The 14640-nt window shown below is 40.5% G+C and overlaps 2 protein-coding genes across 3 annotated transcripts; one reads left to right on the forward strand and one right to left on the reverse strand.

The window, feature by feature from the left end:
• The first annotated feature begins 422 nt into the window (after nucleotides 1-422).
• Nucleotides 423-3926, forward strand: nme4 (NME/NM23 nucleoside diphosphate kinase 4). Its single transcript, XM_034212985.1, has 5 exons — nucleotides 423-690; nucleotides 2006-2136; nucleotides 2209-2310; nucleotides 2527-2639; nucleotides 3176-3926. The coding sequence occupies exons 1-5, from the start codon at nucleotides 555-557 to the stop codon at nucleotides 3294-3296; spliced, it is 603 nt and encodes a 200-aa protein (XP_034068876.1). The 5' UTR covers nucleotides 423-554; the 3' UTR covers nucleotides 3297-3926.
• Nucleotides 3927-4617: 691 nt separating this feature from the next.
• eps8l1a (eps8 like 1a) lies at nucleotides 4618-13983 on the reverse strand. 2 transcript variants are annotated; one of them, XM_034212979.1, is made up of 14 exons: nucleotides 13826-13983; nucleotides 12454-12576; nucleotides 12255-12313; nucleotides 10240-10381; nucleotides 9155-9243; nucleotides 8986-9060; nucleotides 8761-8909; nucleotides 8472-8681; nucleotides 7923-8031; nucleotides 7683-7823; nucleotides 7454-7598; nucleotides 6993-7155; nucleotides 5856-5988; nucleotides 4618-5382 (listed from the first exon to the last, which is right to left on the reverse strand). In XM_034212979.1, exons 2-14 carry the CDS (start codon nucleotides 12566-12568, stop codon nucleotides 5317-5319), a joined length of 1596 nt encoding a protein of 531 aa, XP_034068870.1. In that variant the 5' UTR covers nucleotides 12569-12576; nucleotides 13826-13983; the 3' UTR covers nucleotides 4618-5316. The 2 variants fall into 2 exon arrangements, with proteins under 2 accessions (XP_034068870.1, XP_034068871.1); XM_034212980.1 differs by lacking the exons at nucleotides 12255-12313; nucleotides 12454-12576; nucleotides 13826-13983 and adding an exon at nucleotides 10572-10835.
• Between the last annotated feature and the right edge of the window lie 657 nt (nucleotides 13984-14640).

The following is a 14640-nucleotide window of genomic DNA, read 5'->3' on the forward strand; positions in this document are numbered from 1 at the left end:
ACTTACTGGAGTATTTTCACATTATGCTACACAACTACATTTACTTAAATAAATACTCTTGAGTATTTTTCCACCTCTCCTTTTAGGTTTGGTATATTAACTCTAACCTGGTTTACAAATAGTGTGTGCACATTGGGGTGTTGAATGTAGACACTTCTGAGTTTCGAAATGCATTATCTGAAATGTATAATTCGTCCGATTTTGAGCTTTAAAAAAAGTTCCAACATTCCCCAAATTCTTATTTTTTATAATTGGTTTCTTGCAAGTCAATCAAACTAAGTAAAAAGCTTAACGTTTAGCTTTAAAGTTTTAAATAATGCTGTAGTTGTAGACATCGAAGTTGTTTATTTTAAATCAAATGAGCGACATTTGAACAAGCGTTTTTTTCTTGACATAAATAAGATAAACAGTAGTCACACGTTTGGCATCACTGGAGTTCATGTGTTCCTGTGGGTGCGACGGTCAGGGGGAGGCTGGCGGACAGGGGGGTGACTCGTGAGTTTTGATTGAGGATAGTTGACTTTTCTTTCTCTGGAGGTAGTCAAAACATTGTCATGTTGCAGCGGTGCATTTTTAAGAGACTTCAACAACGGTGTTGTTTAGGGAATCAAGATGCCACTAAAAGTCTGCTGTCATCTGGGTTCGCCTCTGCGCTGCTGGGGGGACACAGAGCTGCTGGGAGCAAATCAGGTAAGTCACTGAATGTATATCAACTGGTAAGGAAGACTGTTAATTTATTTTTTACACGGGATCTTTCAGAATTTAAGAAATTGACTGATTTACTCAAAAAACCTCTGTTGGCATCGAGTCAAACAGACTTTACCCCCGAGTTGCATCTGTTATTTGATCCAAACTTACCGGTGGTGTTGAAATCTGAAACTGATTCGCTTGCCAACCTCAAGGGGTCATGACCTGGAATTAGGTTGTGTCCGCAGTGTGCTACACAAACTCACATACAGTGCGCAAAAGCACCCACACCTGTGCGTATTCCGGGTAAATCCCAAAGCGCAGTACGGTGAAATCCAAGCCCTGCGACACCCGAAACCTTTCTCAGAAGGAAACCTCGCTCATGTTTAGTTGCTCTCGTGGAGGGTCACGTGTGTAATTGATCGCATGCAGTCATTCATTCGCTACGTGGTGTTGCAGTATTTTTCAACCAACCATCTAAGAAACATTCAATAATATCTTATGTCATTCTGCTTACATGGAGAAGTTCATGTTTGTGTTTGTTTAGTGAATTTTACCCTGATAACTTTGAGTAAATATGTCCTCTTCCCTGTCAGTTTCTAATATTGGCAGTCTGTGAGGGTCAGTGGGCTAAGGATGACTGTACTAAAGTTCAATTTTGAGGTAGTGTTCTAGTGCTTTACTTTGGTAATTACAATTGATGGTTCTTTTCACTACTGCTCCACTAGTTTTTGGGGGTGAATGTTACTTTTTACTACTTTTATGTATCATCTTCGTAGTTCCTATAGTTACTTTGCATATTCATAATGTTAATCTAAATTAATCAATGTATATATTACGGTATATTGTTAAAAGTCCCAGGCTTTACCCAAATAGCAACACTTACTCATTAATGTATCAACAATTTTGATATTTACTGTGTTGGTATCATTATTTCATGTTTATCACAGCTGGTAAAGGTGGTGCTTCATTTAAATAATTGATATACTGCAGCAAGATATCTTAAACTATAAAATTAGGTAAATGTTTATGTATTAGTAAATGTATGTTTTATATTAGCTAATTATCGCTGTAGTATCTTGTAACTACAAAATATTTGCAGTTGAGTAAAAAGTAAAATATTGGCTTCCAAAATGTGGAGTAGAAGTATACAGTAGCATGAATATAAATGTTCAGTTAAAGGACAAATACCAAGACATTTTACTTAAATAAAATAAGAGTAAGATTAATTGTGATTTGTTACCTTCCACCACTGTGTACATAAGTACGATTTTAAACATAGGACTTTATAGGTGGTAATCTTCTGTCTGTCCTCCAGGTGTTCCAGATGTGAAGGAGCGGACTCTTATAGCTGTGAAGCCAGATGGAGTTCAGCGCCGTCTTGTTGGACAGATAATTCAGCGGTTTGAGCAGCGGGGCTTCAAGCTGGTTGGCCTGAAAATGTTGCAGGTATATTAATCTGACATTAATGTGTTTGCCTTTATTGTTTTACATTTCTAACTAGCTGTCTGTGTTGTGAAGGTATCTGATGATCTGCTGTCTCAGCACTACTGTGAACTGAGGACTAAGCCTTTCTACCCCAGGCTGCAGGAATACATGACCTCCGGACCTGTTGTTGTCATGGTGAGGGCTTTTCTGTTTGCTTTCCTGTGGGATACAGCTGTATTTTACAATATTTCCGCTTCTTTATTGAGTTATTTCCTACTTTTCATTAGATTACATACTTTAAAGGTGTGTTTTAGGTCATGATTGATAGAAAATCATGTTTACTGTGTGCACAATATTTCTTATTTTAGTGTTGAATATCTCGTTGTGTGTGCATGTTGTTTTATTGTTTAGGTGTGGGAAGGGCACAAAGTAGTCCAGGCATCGCGTACAATGGTGGGTCATACTAACCCATTGGAGGCCCAGGCGGGCACTATCAGAGGAGATTTCAGCTTCCATATCAGCAGGTAACGATTGATAAGTAATTGATATCATTATTCTACATCAAGTTGCTTTTAGAATAGATGTTCCTCATTACTTACAAAGCCCTGAGAGGCCTCCACCCAAGTTGTTTTGTATCAAACCTCTTATTGTCCCTTACTGCACCCTGGAATCTTCAGGTTTTATCACTCCTGGTTAAAAGGTCCAGATACAATCACAAAAGGAAAAAGAGCTATCGCATTCAGGGATCCTAATTTTTTCGAGTGACCTATCTGAAGAGATTAGGGCTGTGTGGTCTTTACAATCCATTTTAAAAACCTACTTTTTTTCAAATTGCTTTTCTGTGATTTTATTTTCACTATATAACATTTGTATTGGTTTGACTTTGTTGCATATTCTTTGTGTATTAGCACAACACTTTCTTGTAACTGTCAAAGATGTGATATTAAGTGTATTGTTTGTTCATAGAAGAAACAGCTTTATGAGACTGCCTTCTCCCACATTTTGCATGTGATTTCGTCTGTCTTTGAGGTAGAATAATGACATGTGTGTTCATTTAAAGGAACGTGGTTCATGCCAGTGATTCTCTTGATGGGGCACAGAGGGAGATCCAGCTGTGGTTTCAGAAAAAGGAGCTTCTGAACTGGGATTGCTTTGACCAGACCCTGACCTGTGAGGTGTAAAGACGCCGAGAGCCGGATGAAAATCAGTAATCCTCTCCTGCTGCTCAGGTCTGCCGCCTGTGATTAAAAAAACGAGGCATATTCAGTGTTACTACGATTTAATTTACCTCAGAAAGTGCACTTACAGTCACAAAAACATGTGTTGAAACATGTGTGGCTGAGGTTTTTTACTTATCAAGCTTTCATTAAACAGTAATCGTAGGGAGAGATGTGTGTATGTAATCGTCATTCTGTCTCTTGCAGCGGATAGAAATGCTATCAATATGTGGGAAACATTGAGGTGCAGTGTGGAGCCATGCTCTTAACTTAATTAAACTTGAAGTTGTTAGTGGCCAAATATGTGATATATAACTGAAAAGTATTGTGTGTGGCAGGTTTTACATCAACAGTCAATCTAAAGAAATCAAATGTATGTAAAAGTCAGATGTTTTTTTCTTCCAAACTGTAAGGATTTATGATTGTTTTTCCTGTAGCTGCTGAATATCTGAGGCAGATTATTGCATTACGTTTTAAATAGCAGCCACAGAAAAAAAACACCATTTGAAAACATTGAAGAAAATATTTGACGTATTTTAACAAAGCCATAATGTTATAATACATATTAAAGGTGGGGTAGGTAAGTTTGAGAAACCGGCTCGAGATACACTTTTTGTTATATTCCATGGAATGCTCTTAACATCCCGATAGCAATGAATATCTTAAGTGCTTTGACAAAAAATCCATAAAAAAAGTCATCTGTGGAAGCCGTAGCTTTGTAAAAAGCACGACCAATCATCTGAGCCGGCCCGGCTAAAGTAACTGGATGGCCTACCTGCCTGTCAGCTTCCATCTGTGCACAAACTTATCTCGTGCCCTCATTGGTCATGTGCGCGTTCGTGTGTGTTGGAGGAGGGGCTCTGTAAGGAAGTGGCAGATTTCTTCCGGTTGTGTATTTTCAAATTCTAGCGATCTCGAGCTGGTTTCTCCAAAATTACCTACCCCACCTTTAATAAGGAAGTAAGTAATAAGTCAAATCTAATCTTTTTTGTTGTTTATTAAATATTTAGTAGTGTTGTTTGGAGAGTATTATCTCACCAAAAGCGTTTTAGTGATTACTTGAATGATGTCCTCAAATACTTAATTTTGATCGAGGACATTTGTGTATCGGAAATTGTGACGTAATCCTCCTACCTCAAGGACAAAGATAAAATCAAATAATCTCTGTTTACCTTTGACCTCAGGTGAATGTCAAATATGCTGGTTCTGTCAGTGTTTATCTGTACTAAAGCAACATGATGATTTACCTCCACCTGCTTTTATTAAACAATAAATGACTCAGAGGTTATGCATGTCGACATCTTCAGCGCCACTTCTTTAATTCTTCTTACAGCTGAAAACAACCACTTCTGTCTGTTACATTGCTGTGAAATATTATCTAAACTCCTCAAAAGAAGATTATTTAACACAATATGTAAAGAAAGGTTTCAATAAATTCTTAGATAAAATACAAAAATACACATAATTAAAGTTGAATTCAAGCCACTATGATGACAGTAATGTGTCCCTTATGTTACTGTGTGCTACCTTATGTCATGATATGCTCTGCATCTGAAGTCACAATGAAAAACAAATATTTAAAAACATTTGAGTCTCCTTAAAATATATTAGAAATAGTCATTAAATAATGTATTGAATGTTTAATCTTTCTGCAGATAGCTAAATTGTAAACACATATTGATGTGCAGGGAATAAAAACTCTGAATCAATCAAACATCTCACTTTTTTTAAAGTCATAAACCTTTTTTTCACTTTTTTACATGACCTTTTTATATAACTATGGTAAGAAGAACATCTAAATGAGTCCCAATTTGAATCATGTTATTAGATGTAAGATAATAACACAGCTTGTTTTTGTTGAGGAATCTGTAGCTCATGATATCACAGCATGTATATAAAACATCACTGTGCATCCAGCTGTGCAATCTTACAGTTCTCCATCGATGTTTGATACCACATCTGTCCCCTTAAACCACTCTTCTCATTACAGGTTAATCCTCATCTTCTGCTTCTCCATCGCTGTCTCTAGTTCTGTGGATTTGCGCACATCCTGAGATGGACACAAGATAAAATGTGATTAAAAGAAAAGATATCCAGCAAACTTTATATTGACAGATTTCAAAAGAAGCTTCTCAACTGTTTCAGCACATTCATTTAAAACCTACATTTGACAATGACTTCTGTTTTCAAATACCAATCCTATTCGGCCATATCTGAAATCAATGTTTGTGCAGCGGAGGCCAACTTGAAACACACCCCAGATGACAAACATTATGAAATAACTTTGGTACCAGACCAAGAACAAAAAAGGCTCTGCCAAATCTACCTGCCTGCAACTGTTGACTTGTCCGGTCAGTTGGAACTACGATTCATTTCATCGTTTTTTGAAGTGAAAGATAACTAATCTTAAGTCAATGTAGGACAGTAACAATGCGTTTTACATAGAGATAAGTCTGTGCATAACAAATGACGCAGGACAAATCAACCCACGCATATCCAAACAAACTGAACCAGTGGACAAACCTCGAGGAGGGACTTCTGCACCATGATCTGGCTGTAGACTCTCACTCCTTCCTCTGATGACACGGTGCGCAGCTCCTCCTTATTCAGGGAGAAAAGCTGTGCTCCGTTTAAAATGCCCAGACTCTGAACTGTCCTAAGAGAGGAGGAACGAAGAAGAAAATCAGTGTTGTGAGAGCTTTCATTGTCAAAGTTCAGCTATAATCTGGATATACGTTACTTTGGCATATAGAATAATTTAAGCAGTTATAACAATAAGATTCACTTCTTTATTATTTTGTTATCACTGCCCCCAAATGTTCTGAATGTCCTCCTAGCTGACTCAGTTCACAGTTAAATGGCTACACACAAACATCGGCAGGGAGGAGGTTTTGACAGTAGAGGACGCTGTTGTGCAGTAAACTAAATCAAAGTGTGTTCCTGAAAAGCTACATGTATAATATAATGCAACAAACTGTGGAAACAACTTTGATTGAATTATCTTAATTGATCTTAAAGCACCAAAGTGTCCAATACTGTACAAGAAAGCCAAAGCAGCCAGTCCACTTGACCAAAAGCCACTTCGTATTTTAGATGTCCTGGTATAGTAAAGTAAATTACGCATTTATCTGTAGTGATACAATTCTGCATAGGATGATTTAGTCAGGCACACAGCCAGTCTTTAACAGGATGGTTGTGATATGTCTTTGAAGTAATACCTAACCACAAAATAACCTGTTGTATGTTAATAACTCACTCTGTACAAATGATTAAAGGAAACTTTTTTGCTAGCATGCATTTACTGTGAACTAACTAACTATAATGTGCTGTAATCCACATCTCATTATCCAGTTGTGTGCCCTTCCCAAACACATGCAAATCAATAGACCCTTGCTTTTCAATACACAAAACTGTCTCAAGCTTTAAGATAACGCAGGGTGAGTAATGATCATGTTTAAAGGTTGAAGTAACTGCATCTTGGCCATTAAACCTAACACATTACAAAGAACATAAAAAGCTTGTTAACAATTTAGTTACATGTAGGACTAATGCACCAGCACAATAGGACTGGATGGATTTTGTAAAACAAATGTGCTTGCAGGTTTATTGCTGTTCTGAGTGTGTATCTTTTGTCTGAGCTCTAGTTTGCTCCACACTCACTGCTGATTGAAGCCCTTGGCGATGAGCCAGGCCTCCACCTCTGCGGCAGGTGAGTGATAGTTCAGGGGGGTGGAGGAGTCCGCTGAGCGGGGGAGCGTCAGCGGACGGATGGGGCCTCGCTTCTCAGCTAACCTCTGCATGAGCTCGTCATTCATTATCATCACTGCAAGTACAAATTACAAAAGTTACTTAGGTACTTGTGGGTTATCTATCTGTTTTTAATTGAACCCTAACCTAACCCTCCTCTGAAAAAAACAAAAAAAAGTGCGTATTTAGAGAGTCTGAAAAAAACTAAAAAAGTGCCCATTTAGAGAGTCTGAAAATAAAATAAAAAGGGGTGACAGATAACCCACAAGTCCCCTTACTTATAATGTCTAAGAAGCTCCTGTGATCCCATAGGTTTGTGAACTCTTATGTTTGTACACATGATATGCCTTGTCTTATATGTGTGGGCTTGTTACCTCGGTCATGGTCTTCTCCCTGCATTGTTGGAGAGGGTAACACCATGCTATGGGGTCTCATTGGGCTTGTAGGGGTGGGACTTGTCCCAGATGGGCTCGGTGCAGCATATGAGAAGTACTTTGTCCGAGGGGTAAGGGCTGTCTTCTGTTGTGGAAAAGGAGTAATGAATACAAACTTTGAGACAAAGAGCCACTGTGTTTGAAAACTCAATCAGTGGTGTGTCTGTACCTTTGACTCTGAGCGTAACACTGGGCTGGCTCTGCCTTTGTGGTTCAGAGCAGACAGGGGCTCCAGGATGTTAAAGGGGACAAATCCGATCTGGTCAAAGCGATTCCGACACTTCCACCACCTCTTCGATGACTCGATGACCTGCGAGAAACATCTGTCAAGTTCTATGATCCTTTCCAAGAATGTATCTACTTTCACGGCTGGGTCACTAACCCTTAGCGTCTAATTTTGGAAGTGTACCTCTAGTGTTTCTCCTTGCAGCACAGAGAGCTCACTGCTGTTTCTAGCCACAAAGTCATAGCTGCAGCAGAAATGCCTCTCCCCCTCTGGCGGGAGCCCATTTTCTTCTCTGAAACATAAAAGATTTTCCAACATTTTTAATAAAATAAAAGAGGCCCTATTATGCTCCTGGGGGTTTCCCCTTTCCTGTAGTGTGTTATGTAGGTTTGTCAGCATCTTATCTGCAAAGGCTAGAAATCCCACAGCTCCGCTTCAAGTGGATATCATTAATCTATTTTGTGTATCATTGAGTTAATCTCTACTTTATTGTTTACAGGCTGGTTTTATTAGGCAATAAACTATTCATTTAATCCATAGTGCTTTCTTATGTACTCAAAGACACTCTACAAAAACATTTCATGCAGCAAACAGGTTTCTGAACGAGGTAATTTAGAGAAAAAACAAAGAAACTTCAGAACAGAAAGCAGTATGAGATGAGTTATGACATGGGGGGAATGGACAGGAACAGGAAAAAAAAAGCATTTTGAAGATGTTGGTTTTGATACTTACCCATCATAACTGTCTTCGCCCGGGCCCTCCGCTGTCTGCCGAGCTCTCTCCTGCAGACTGTGCCCCCCCCTACTTTCACTGAAAGCATCTTGCTTGTGCTGCGACTCGATGGGATCCTCGAATAACTGGCCGGTCGAGTCATAAGCCTGAGGCTGCCACCCATCCAGGAACACAGGTGAGTACGGAGGAACAGACACGCTGAGGTGTGAACTGGGGAAAAGGGTGACAAGATTCTTGTTAAAGCAACACTCTCAAACTAAGATTTATAAACATACACGAACACACGGACCAGGGGGAAGTCCAGTTGGGTCCTAATGAAGTCCACATCTCCTTTTCCTCTTCAGTCAGATGATCCTGGATCAGTGAAACAGCCCCGCTGGTCATAGCAGGACTGACCACAGATGCTCCTAACGCCGGCCCTCCAGTGGTTTTTACCATCTGTGAAAGAGAGGGTGGCTTCAGTCAATATCAAAGAGGGAGAGAAGCTATTAGATGAAACATTAGAAAGACTCACCAGTCCGAGAGGCAAAAAGATGGGATGTAGCAGCTCTGGAGCGTTAGGCTGTGTGATGGATGACTTGAGACGGTCCTGCATAAACCAGCAATTCATGTTATTTACAGTAGAATTGACTTGTGCATTAGCAGAGTCACTAAGTGCTCAAATATGATTAGTTTAATCTCACCAGCAGACCAAGGGAGTACTTGATTTTCTGAAAGATGTCCACAAACTCTTCCTCTGATGGAGGCAAAGCTTTCAGGGTCAACAAATCATCTGTAGACAGAGGAGCACAATCATATCTACAGCTTAACAGGACACATGAAACACAGAAACATAACTGTACTATGATCACTGTTGTTTTACGGTGCATTTTTAAAAATTGTACACGTTGCTCTCAGTAGTCGTCAAGTATATTTAATTATCTAGAACAATTAGCAAGCAGCCATATGTAATTTAAATGGAATTTTTAGGAAAGAAATAATGATATAAGTCCAATTAAGTTCTCAAGTAAAGGTGTGGAGCGCTTGTTCCAGCAAGTACTCCCTACAAAGCTAAGCGAGTGACTAATAACACTTTATTTCATTAGTAACACATTGATACGTTTATTTGCCTATTCTTATCGAGGGTCACACCTATCCCATCATACACTTGGAAACACCCTGGTCATGTTGCCGGGACAACACAGAGAAAACACAGATGGACGGAGAACATTTCAATTCCTAGTCAAACTAATTAACTATTTATATTGCGCAACGTTGAATACCAAACGTTCTTGTTTTTATGATTAATCTTCATGGGACAGTGGAAACAGCCCTGAAGATAACTTGTTAAATTGTTAAACAATATTGTTTTATTGGCGCTTCTTAATGTCTCTGGATTGACTTGGCTCGAGCCACAGTAACTTCTTTGTCATGTCACTTCTGCGTGATTGCTGCAGGCAAGAATTTTCAGAAATGCCGGAATGACTTTTTGGCACTTTGCCAATTGACCTGCTAGTGAAATAGTGAACAGTTCCCTAGTTTAACTCTTCTTCTGCAGCCCCAAACAACATTCACAAATCTCCAGCTAAGCACCCCAAATATTTCCTCCTCTGCCTTCTGATCTACAATGACTTAAACCTTCATTAAACATCTGAAAAGTCTTAATATTATCATTTAGGTTTGTTTCTCAAGACTCAGATGGATTGCCTACATGCTAAACGTTTTTAAGCAGGGTATTTCTTCAACTCTGACCATTCTGGTTGAACTATGACTGCAGTACAACTCTCACCATCTTGGCCGTCCTTGTTCTTCTTGCTCTTTCTACTCCTCTTCGTCTTCCCCCTCTGGTTGAGAACACTCTGGGCCTCAGCGGTCTGCTGCAGGCGAGTCATGAACCGCTCCACATCATCAAAGCAGTGGTTCATAATCTCCTGCAGAAAAAACACTGTATTTTTTTTTGCCATTTACCAGAGCGGCCTTCAGAAGGACATAAAATGAGTTAACAGTTCATACGACTGGTAATTTAAGAAGTTATTGGTGAGTTAAACAACGTACAAAAATGCTGAAATATGTCTATTACTTTCTTATAAGGTATGTTAACACATCTGTATACAATCCAACCTTGTCCCTGCAATAACTGCATTTTTAAATCCATCCATCCATCTTCTCCCGCTTATCCGTGGTCGGGTCGCGGGGGTAGCAGTTCCAGCAGAGAGCCCCAAACTTTCTTTTCCCTGGCGACATCAACCAGCTCTGACTGGGGGATCCCAAGGCGCTCCCAGGCCAGCGAAGAGATATAATCCCTCCACCTGGTCCTAGGTCTACCCCTTGGTCTCTTCCCAGCTGGACGTGCCTGGAACACCTCCCTAGGGAGGCGCCCAGGTGGCATCCTAATTAGGTGCCCGAACCACCTCAACTGGCTCCTTTCGACGCGAAGGAGGAGCGGTTCAACTCCGAGTCCCTCCCTGATGACCGAACTTCTCACCTTATCCCTAAGGGAGACACCAGCCACCCTGCGGAGAAAACCCATCTCGGCCGCTTGTATCCGCGATCTCGTTCTTTCGGTCATGACCCATCCTTCATGACCATAGGTGAGGGTAGGAACGAAAATGGCCCGGTAGACAGAGAGCTTTGCCTTCTGGCTCAGCTCCCTTTTCGTCACAACGGTGCGGTAAAGCGACTGCAGTACCGCTCCCGCTGCTCCGATTCTCCGGCCCATCTCATGCTCCATTGTTCCCTCTCTCGAGAACAAGACCCCGAGATACTTGAACTCCTTCACTTGGGGTAAGGACTCATTCCCTACTTGAAGTGGACAGTCCATCGGTTTCCTGCTGAGAACCATGGCCTCAGATTTGGAGGTGCTGATCCTCATCCCAGCCGCTTCACACTCGGTTGCGAACCGATCCAGTGAGTGCTGAAGGTCGCAGACCGATGAAGCCATTAGAACCACATCATCTGCAAAAAGCAGTGGTGCAATCCTTAGTCCACCGAACTGCAGACCCCCTCCCCCACGACTACGCCTCGAAATCCGATCCATGTATATTACAAACAGGATTGGTGACAAAGCGCAGCCCTGGCGGAGGCCAACCCTCACCGGAAATGTGTCCGACTTACTGCCGAGGACCCGGACACAGCTCTCGCTTTGGGAGTACAGAGATTGGATGGCCCTGAGTAGAGACCCCCTCACCCCATACTCCCGCTACACCTCCCACAGTAACTCCCTGGGAACTCGGTCATACGCCTTCTCCAAGTCTACAAAACACATGTAGACCGGATAAGCGTACTCCCAGGCCCCCTCCAGGATCCTTGCGAGAGTAAAAAGCTGATCCGTCGTTCCACGACCAGGACGGAATCCGCATTGTTCCTCCTCAATCTGAGGTTCGACAATCGGCCTGACCCTCCTTTCGAGTACCTTAGAGTAAACTTTCCCGGGGAGGCTGAGTAGTGTGATGCCTCTGTAATTGGCACACACCCTCTGATCCCCCTTTTTAAAAAGGGGAACCACCACCCCGGTCTGCCACTCCTTCGGTACTGTTTTCCGACTTCCACGCAACGTTGATGAGACGTGTCAACCATGACAGTCCCTCAACACCCAGAGCCTTCAGCATTTCCGGGCGGATCTCATCCACCCCCGGGGCTTTGCCACTGTGGAGTTGTTTGACGACCTCAGTGACCTCCCCCCGGGAGATTGGTGTTGATCCCCCGTCATACTCCAGCTCTGCCTCTAACATAGAGGGCGGAGTTGTCGCATTTTTAAATACTGTTAAATATTACAAATCTTAATTTAATTATGCGATCACATACCAATTCCCTCTCTGCATTCAATAGAGATGTATAATTGGACTCCCCACTGGCATCATTCACTGAGGATAAGAACAAAGCCATTAAAGAAAACTTAGACATGCAACAGACACCTAACATGCTGTTTATTGTTGGTGACAATCAGCAGTATAACATAGGCTGAGAATAAACATATACATACACATTAGACAGCTAGAAATACCTTTGCCAAAATCACTGTAGACGGGCAGGACAGCAGGAGGCTGATCTCCGGGGACCATCATCACTCGGACCCCTGAGTAGTTCCGAGGGGCCACCGGAGGCGGTGATTTAGACATCTGTTGGTCTGTGAATGCAGATGGAGTAAAGTCAGACATTGAATAGGGGACACTGTTAAGGTATTATCATTAAAAAATGTTAGTAACACTTTTTAAGACGCCCAGGTCGACTGTCTTTAAGTAATCTTAAAAAATGTGTATTAAATCTATGCGAGATCATACAAAACGTGACATTTATTATTCTATTTAACTGGTCATACAAGAAATTGAGTTCTCCATTTGACTCGACTGTTTGCATCTGAAACTGGGACATCTACATTACACTAATGTAAAAATGTAAGCCGAAAAAAATGCTAAACATAACTGCAGATAAAACAATTCTACTTTACCTTTATAATCAAACAGTGCTATAAACAGATTATAACTAAATATATGTATGTTTATGATGCATTATAGACACTTGCAAGAAAATGTCAGTGGCAGTTATGAAATCATATTATTCTTAAGTCTTTGAAATGTCTTTGATTTTAATAATTATTTTATTAAATATTATTAACATTCAAGAGTCATAGCTATAATAATACAGTGCTACAAGCAGATTAGGTAGCACTGTATGTATGGTAAAAACACATTATAAACAGAAAGAGTCACCAGATTTTTGGATAAATGTTTACTGGTATTTCAGCTTTTTATGTGATGTTTCACATACAACTTATTTCCTCTTAATGGGACAATATTTACTTTTATAAGTCTTTGAGAAACTTTGATTAACATTTTCATTTGGACTTTTATCTGAATATTGTAAAATAAAATGATGAATGAGAGTTTAATTATTGTCACATTCCTAAAGCTGATAGTAAGAATGCCGAGTATTCCTTCTCCTACGTTTAATTTAAGTGATACTTGCACACGACAGGAAAAACCACTGTCATCAGATGCATAGTATGCAGATGACACAACCACCAACACTTGATTAAAAAGACTGAACCAGCTGATATAAAAGTGTATCACAAGTTTCTACAAACAGATTGTAGCTTTGACATCTCCTTTGCTTATCTCCACCATACTTATGTAGCAGTCAATACTGCATAAAAAATGTTTTACTGTGGTTGTCAAAAAAAATGCACACTGCACTGAAAGACATATTCCAAAGTATCAGGATGAAGTGAAGCAGCTTAAAAAGTGTCTTCTGAGCAACATATTACTGACACGAGCTGAGGTGTATCTGCTCCTCAAAAACTCTCTCAAACACACACACACACACACACACACTGTACGCACAGAGTCAACACATAAATCCTAGATACATCACTGTACCTTTTAGTGCAGTTTGTGTGTTTAAATCCAGGGCACGGAGACCAATCCTCGGGCTGAGTTGTATGAACACTGAGCCTGGCTGTTTACACGAGCACGTCCCACCTTCTTGAGAAATGCAGAAACAAGAAAAGCAAGTCTGACTTTCTTTTTGTAGTCAATCTGTTTCACTCACCTCTGATTCACACACACACACCACACACACACACACACACACACACACACACACACACACACACACACACACACACACACACACACACACACACACACACACACACACACACACACACACACACACACTCCCTCCCATTCTTCTTTCTGCATCTCTGTGAGCCTCTGACAGGCATTCCTATCAACAACTGTGCTTTGTGCCAAGGGGCTAGAGTGATCTGCAACACATGCCATTCCAGAGATGTAATGCAGACTTCCTCAAACTCCCCACCTCCACAAATTCATCAGGTTTCGTTTGAGACCAAGCCGACATAAGGCTCAGGGTTTTTAAAAGTTCAAATTAAAATGTGTGAATAAAAAGAAATGTAAGATTTAATTTGTAGTTTAAATCATTTGATTTGAACGTTGCTTCCCTTTATGGCCAACTACCAATCGCAATCAATAATTAAACAATTTCTTATGTTGGTCTTGCAATTGTCTTTTCTCTAAATGCTCACATTGGCTGAGTGAAATCAGTAATTAATTACACATACATACAGTGAATAAAATAGTGGTTTTGGTAAGAAATATCTGAAACAATGTGGTTAAACTGCAGGATTTTCTTTCCTAAAATCTTCCAGACAACATACAAGAAGAAAAGTGTT

The sequence above is a fragment of the Gymnodraco acuticeps genome, unplaced genomic scaffold (assembly GCF_902827175.1).
Source record: "Gymnodraco acuticeps unplaced genomic scaffold, fGymAcu1.1, whole genome shotgun sequence".
Taxonomy (NCBI): Eukaryota; Metazoa; Chordata; class Actinopteri; order Perciformes; family Bathydraconidae; genus Gymnodraco; species Gymnodraco acuticeps.

Excerpts from the sequence above, each read along its gene's own strand:
- nme4 (XM_034212985.1), top strand. The coding sequence starts at position 555 with ATGTTGCAGCGGTGCATTTTTAAGAGACTTCAACAACGGTGTTGTTTA. Across the intron at positions 691-2,005 it reads AGCTGCTGGGAGCAAATCAG|GTGTTCCAGATGTGAAGGAG; the intron begins GTAAGTCACTGA and ends TCTGTCCTCCAG. Across the intron at positions 2,640-3,175 it reads TTCAGCTTCCATATCAGCAG|GAACGTGGTTCATGCCAGTG; the intron begins GTAACGATTGAT and ends GTTCATTTAAAG.
- eps8l1a (XM_034212979.1), bottom strand. The coding sequence starts at position 12,568 with ATGTCTAAATCACCGCCTCCGGTGGCCCCTCGGAACTACTCAGGGGTC. Across the intron at positions 12,314-12,453 it reads CTACAGTGATTTTGGCAAAG|TGAATGATGCCAGTGGGGAG; the intron begins GTATTTCTAGCT and ends TCTTATCCTCAG. Across the intron at positions 10,382-12,254 it reads TGAATGCAGAGAGGGAATTG|GAGATTATGAACCACTGCTT; the intron begins GTATGTGATCGC and ends TTTTTTCTGCAG.